This window comes from Pungitius pungitius, chromosome 10 (assembly GCF_949316345.1).
Source record: "Pungitius pungitius chromosome 10, fPunPun2.1, whole genome shotgun sequence".
Lineage (NCBI taxonomy): Eukaryota > Metazoa > Chordata > Actinopteri > Perciformes > Gasterosteidae > Pungitius > Pungitius pungitius.
Window position 1 is genome coordinate 1,677,280 of NC_084909.1, and position 6,465 is coordinate 1,683,744.

Genomic DNA, 6,465 nt, shown 5'->3' on the forward strand with positions numbered 1-6,465 from the left:
CGATTTTTTTTCTTCCCTTCTAAAGTTGAGCGTTCAGGCGTTTCCTCGGTCGACATTCAGCCTGCTGGGGGGGGGCGCTTTCTCTTTGATCCAACCTTATAAGTCGGACGCCCTCTGTGACCTTTTGTCTGGTCCCCATCTTGGTGTCATCTGAAGTCCAGCGGGGGTTTCTGGTCTGCGGACCATCGGCTTCCACTTGTTTTACACACAAGCTTTATTCTTTGCAGTCAATTTGATTTATGAACAAAAAAAACAAAATTGTGTTTTTCTTTCCAGGTGTTTAATATATTTTCGGCGCTGCAACGCTTCCTCGGAGAGATCGATCAACATGTCGGATGGCAAACACTGTCAATCAAAGGTACTGTCTTAATTTTGAGAGGAGGCAACAATTGAAAAATGTATTCAAAGAACAGTCCAAACATGTTGTGTCAAAAAGTCAAAGAATATGATAAAATATACCATAAAATATATGCTTGAATATATATGCCCAGCTGACTTCTGGGTCTGAAATGCTGCCAATGAGAGCAGTGAGGGTGAAAAACATTAAAGTTGCTGACAAATAAAACCAAACAGAGCTGAAAGAGCTGGAAGAGCAGCCATCGGATGGTCCTCACTTTCTCTTTAGTGTGAAAATGTACGATTATTACCGGCATTAAAAGTCTGTAGCTAGTGACATCACGATAACATCATGTCACCGCATTGGAATGGTGTAGGAGGTTTCTCACTACTGTGTTTGTACATCTAACTAATACCGAGGTGTGACCCTTTTTAGTAACAGGTCGAGACTGGAAAGAAGGGAAAAGGTCGAGTGTTTTTTTGTGTTTTTCTGCTGCTGTTAATCAGGAACTTTGACTTTGACTGGAGACAAATCAGCAGATAAACAACTGCAGCCGAGGAGTAAAGGCAGATAAATCAAGTTTTTACGTTTATGTAAATCTCTAAAGGTATGTTCACACTCCTTAATGTGATTTTGAGGTTTATAGTTACAGTATGTTTATGGAAGGAAGGAAAATTGCTTTTAAACTAAAACATAGAACAGAAAAGCTAGACTCGAAAAATGAATGTGTCGCGTATGTTCGTAGCAGGAAGTGAACATCTGTTGTCCTCTGGCGGTGTGACTTTACAGTGCAGCCATGGAAACACTGGTTTATTCCCACTGCCCTCTGATGTCATCAGAAATGCACTGCATCAGACGGTCTGTGACAGAGAAAATGTATCAGCTGTTTTGGTACTTTGGTGTTTTGGTGCTGAACACTCACTCAATGTGAAATGTCAATAAAGTTACAACATGTGGTCAGTTGTTTTTATGAGAAGGTGCTTTAAAGTTAGGACCAGTTGTGGAGAAACGGAAACAAAAGCAAGAAGGACAACTTGAAAGCATCGAGCCGACGTTGGTGCGGAGGCATGAAAGACAACCGGAGGACACTGGAGCTCTGAATGTTTAATACAATAATACAGAAAACAGCTGTACAGTATTTACCACACATTCACTCTCTCACACACACACACACACACTCTTCACACACACACACACACACACACACACACACACACACACACACACACACACACGCACAGAGGCGGAGAACATGACCACTATAGCACACATTAACGAACACAGTGCTCAGAGGACCTAAAGAGTTTCCACTGTCGGCCATGTTGGCCCCACCCTTCGGTTTGCGGGCCGTTGCTATAGAAACCGGTGTTTTATTGTCACGGGGGGGGAATGTCATGGACCGCCCTGTTCTTTATTCACAGCCGGGTGAAGTGACAGTTACGTGGAGTACAGAAGCAACAGAAGCTGTCTCTGACCTTCTTTCCATTCAAAGGAACATTCGGTTCAATTCTGACCATCGCGGCTTTTAATCTGCTTCCGTTTGCGCGCTTGTGTTTCTACAAAGACGGTGGTGAGTGCACTGTTACGATAGCCTATGGGTACATTAACCTAAAGTACAAGACGACCCGTGGTTTAAAAAAAAGAACTTCCGTTAAATCGGTCCCAGCTGGTCTGTCTGATTCGCCTCTGACTTTCCACACTGATGACTTTCGCTGACACCTGGCCACGCCCCAATCAGTGATGTCACAGGAAGTAGAGGTCTGTTTGACATTATAGTTACTGAATAACAATTGGTCCGTTTAAGCGTTATGATATAGGAGTTCAAATGCATCTTCTCAAAGTCTTTTTCTTCAAAGTACGGCTGAAACTGATGGAAATGTCATTATAGGACAAAATAACACCGTACAGCAAAAACAAACAAGCCCTCGTGGCTCTAGAGGAGGAACAAGACCATCGACAGGGGGTATGTGAGTGCTACGATTTCATTGCAATGCGGCGGACAACAAGCTGTGACATCACATCGTGGGGCGTGGCCAGAAGCGCGGCGTGGTGCATTGTTTGAACTCTCTCTTTTGCACTTAATGTAATGAATTATCAGAGTAAAAAAACCTTGACAACAGCGTCTTAACAGCTACACGTGTCATTCCTCCAGGTAGCAGATATTTAGCTTAGGTCATGAACAGCCACTGTGGTTTCCCCCCTTCAATCTGTATTTCTAATTCAATTTTTTTAAATAGTTTTAATTAGTAGCAACACATAACACTCACCCACAGCGCTGCTAAGAACGTCGTCACTTTGAATGTAGCATTTTCATTGTCGGTTGTAAACATAAGGTCTAGTGGCCTTTTTGAGGGCCACCGGAGGGGGGGCCACTGAGCCAGGTGCTGCGTCTAAACACACAGTCTGAGCCCCTGTCGTCACTGCACCGTTCCACCTGTTGCCATGGTGATCTGCCACAGTCAGCTACAGCGGTGAGTTCGCCGCGGAGCGCCCGTCGGGTCGTTTTCAGGCACTTTCGTTATTGGTCCGCCGCCTTCTCCTCCCCCGGCCCCGCCCCTGCAACGGTTACCGCGGCAACGTGTCAGTCCATTGAGAGGTACAGTTTGGGCAATGTGCAGGGAGCGCTGTGGTCACGCACGTACCGTTCCAGGACAGGTGGACGGGCGAATGGTCGCCTTGAGGTCCATCCGGAGGGGGGCCCTCTGAGCTCCGTGCTTGGTCAGCCGTGTGTGCCGGAGGGACGCCGTGACCGGGGGAGGCCTGTGATTGGATGCCTGAGTTGACCTCAGACTCCTCTTCCTCTTGTTCCTCTCGCCTCTCCTGCTCCCTGTTGGCCAGCTCTGTGCACGACAAAGGGGACGTTTAAGGGACCAAGGGAACAAGATGAAGAGTCACTTTTCTTTCATATGAGCGGGCTCAGAGGGAGAAAGTGTCTGCAGGCATGTCACAAAGGTCACGCGGGGAGGTCAAACGTAAGCGTGCTGAAATACTCATGAAGCCCATGCGAGCATACTGTCGTTTTGGCAGCTAAGCATCTTAGTTTGGCATGTTAGGCAGTTTGGCATGCTAACGCGTGCTAATTACCAGTAAACACGAGTGCAGCCTAAGCTAATCTCCTATGTTTTGCAGGTATTTATTGCAGGTCACTTGTTATTGTGAGAGAAAATGAAATCCTTTTTTCAAGGATGGACAGTTGATTTAAAGTTGACTGTCGCGTGGCGGTCCTTGAGGATGCCAGTAAGTACGCGTGTGCCCCCCCCCCCCGCGCGTACCGTGCACGGACAGCTCTTTCCATCTGTCCTTGTTACTGCCGATGACACCGGTGAGGTGGCTCTTCAGAGCCGGCAGGTCGATGGCCGTCAGGGAAAAGTCCATCTGTCCGTCATTGCTGTTGCCATAGCGACCGCTGCTGTGTCTCTGCACCGACTCCACGGTCACCGAACCACTTCCTGTTAGACTGGTACAAAGCAGAGGCACGGACCTCATGGGGGGCTTATGGAGGATCAGAACCAATGGATCCACACACAGGTGACGGGGGTCACACGTTCCAAGTGTTGTCCAATCGCATGAGACTGTCAAACATCTACGTCTTTACATGTAGTTGCAGCCTCAGAGAGAGAGAGATTTAAGGATTTAACTATTTGGATGGAATGTAGCATCGGAATCTGGGGAGAAAATGGTTTTTGCAACACAGTTGTGCCTTTTATGAAACCCACCCTTAAGATGTCTGTGTGGGACACGTGTGGGAAAAGCTTTTTGTGGAACAGTAGTAGTGGCAGCGGTGCTGGTACCTGGACTTCCTGTTTCCAGTCTCTTTGGCCGTCCGGTCCTCTTCTATCAGAGGACCAATCACTTTCTCTGTTGTGTCGATCAGAACGCTGAACGTGGGCTCCACGATGAAGTCTATGAAACCTGCAGGCAGAGAAAGGAGATGATGGAGAGGAGAGGAAAGAGGTCAAAGGAGGTCAAAAGGCCAAAGGATGGAGTAGAAAGACACACTTTAAATAAACATTTAACCATCATCGGTTGATCTTACCTATCTGGGATTGGGCGATCATCGTGGCTTTGCGGTCACAGAGAGGAGAGAAAGGAAGGCCGAGTTCCACCTCTTTGTCTCCCTGGAAGAGACGCAGTCACCGAGGCAACATTAAAGGGACCATGTGGTGTTTACATCGACTTTTCCTTAAAACATGTCTTCTAATCTATGGGTGTGTGTGTGTGTGTGTGTGTGTCACCTGTCTAAAGAACTCCTCCATCAGACTGTGAGTCCAGCGGTAGTGCAGCGGCCAGGCTTTGGCCGGGTGACTGATGTCCGCGGCGTGGAGCATCAGAGACAGAACCTTCACTTTGTCCAGGCTGGAGAGACGGGGGACGAAAAAAAAAAAAAGAGAAAAAAAGTAAATTTGAAATCCCCCAAAAAAATCTGACAAAGGGAAGCTGGACTCGGACGGAGAGCCAGCAGCCTGCAGGGCCGTATGTGTCTGTGTCTCAACAAACTCCCACTGGTGGTCCTCATCCGACGGACCAGCCTCACACCGTCTGCCTCGGCTCACTGCGTCAACTCTTCTGAAGCGTTGAAATATCTCGTGTGACATGAGGATTCCACCCCAGTGATACGACTTCTCAAGTTAAAGTTCAACCAATTTGAGAAACTACAGTGCATTTTTTAAAACAATTTGAATGCTGTCATTTTTTAATAGTAATGATATTTTTTAATTCTATTATTCATATCTCACTTTACAAAAATAACCTTTATTTAGTCTGTTTTGCAATGTGGATTGTGCATGTTTGTATGTTTGTGTAATAATAGGCTTGAATGTGATATGGTTACATTTAACAACAACCAAAGACGTTATTTAAATGAGAAACTCACTTTTTAATCCACTATTTCTAAAAGCTTTTAATAAGCGGTAGATTATAAACAGCTGACATCAAACGCACATGTACGTTGGCTGAAGGTCAGAGGTCAAAGGTCACAGCAGCAGCAGCAGCACTGACCTGTGTGTCTGCGTCAGGGTGTTCCTCATGGTCTTGATCTGCTGGAAGTGACAGGACATGTCTGTGGACATCACCATCTCTATCACCAGAGCCCTCAGCTCCCTGCCGGGGATCAATACACACCCATCAGTCACCGGTCGCCACGACGACCGTCACCTCCTCGGGCGGCGGCGTGCGGCCTGAGCGCCTACCTCCAGTCGTCCTTGTTCAGGTTCACCAGGATGTTCATGTCCTCCTCCGCCATCAGCCGGTAGGCGGCGCTGACGTGGTGGTTCTCCAGCACCGACCGGTCGTTGTACAGGATGGCCACCTCGGACCTGACGGACAGACACGGCATCCAATCAGACGCCTTCCAACACGCGGCGGCCTCGGCAGCTACGTGTCTATGTCCTTCGTGGTCCTCCGGGTTCTCGCGCGTCTGCTAATGGTGCCGAATAAAAAATGTGGAAGCGGCGAACCCAGTGAAGCTGTTTGACGGTGCCACTGCCCACGTTACCTGGCGTGGATGTGGAAGTTGTTGGTGGTTCCCGTGTGCTCAAAGTCGTGAATCGCCGCAGCGAAAACCATGGCGAGAATCTCGAGCTCGCTGAGCCAGTGCTGCACACACACACACAACACACACACACACCTGTTCAGTGCCATGGGACACTGTCGAGTGTCAACGTGATGTCAGTCTGAGTGTGTGTGTGTGTGTGTGTGCGTTACCATCAGCCCGGTGTGCAGCATCAGGAAGTGGGCGGTCTGCGTGGACGTCGGCGGCGTGGATCAGGTGTGGTAGGGGTTCCTGTGTTTGCTGTAGCCGCTCTCCAGAGCCTCGACGAACTGCACCAGGGCCTGCACCGGGATCTGGACGCAGAAAACAGAGGTAGCGCCACGGCGTGCAGGCGCTGCGAGTACTGCACCGCGTCACTCATTGTGCAGCAGTTCAGTTTGTTTTGGGGTTATTTGGATGTGGGTTTTAAGCGTTCCCTGCATTATTATTACACTAAATCCTCTCAATTACAAGATCTTATCTTTTCGGTTGTTTTCTCGTAAAAAAAACGTTTGTATTAAAGGCAACTTTAATCATTTTTAGAAAAGATCTGCAATCTTTTTCTTCTTTAGTGCATGCGATCAACTTGTGTGCGTGC

General features: G+C 48.0%; 1 protein-coding gene across 1 annotated transcript in view; it reads right to left on the minus strand.

Moving 5' to 3' along the window:
• Nucleotides 1–1,283: 1,283 nt before the first annotated feature.
• Nucleotides 1,284–6,465, minus strand: part of pde1a (phosphodiesterase 1A, calmodulin-dependent) — a 12,935-nt gene continuing 7,753 nt past the window's right edge. Inside the window, 10 exon segments of the mRNA XM_062564963.1 lie at nucleotides 1,284–2,893; nucleotides 2,980–3,177; nucleotides 3,610–3,794; nucleotides 4,129–4,249; nucleotides 4,374–4,455; nucleotides 4,573–4,693; nucleotides 5,336–5,437; nucleotides 5,527–5,652; nucleotides 5,832–5,932; nucleotides 6,041–6,186. Of these exon segments, the coding sequence (XP_062420947.1) occupies nucleotides 2,856–2,893; nucleotides 2,980–3,177; nucleotides 3,610–3,794; nucleotides 4,129–4,249; nucleotides 4,374–4,455; nucleotides 4,573–4,693; nucleotides 5,336–5,437; nucleotides 5,527–5,652; nucleotides 5,832–5,932; nucleotides 6,041–6,186 (1,220 nt within the window). The 3' untranslated portion in view covers nucleotides 1,284–2,855.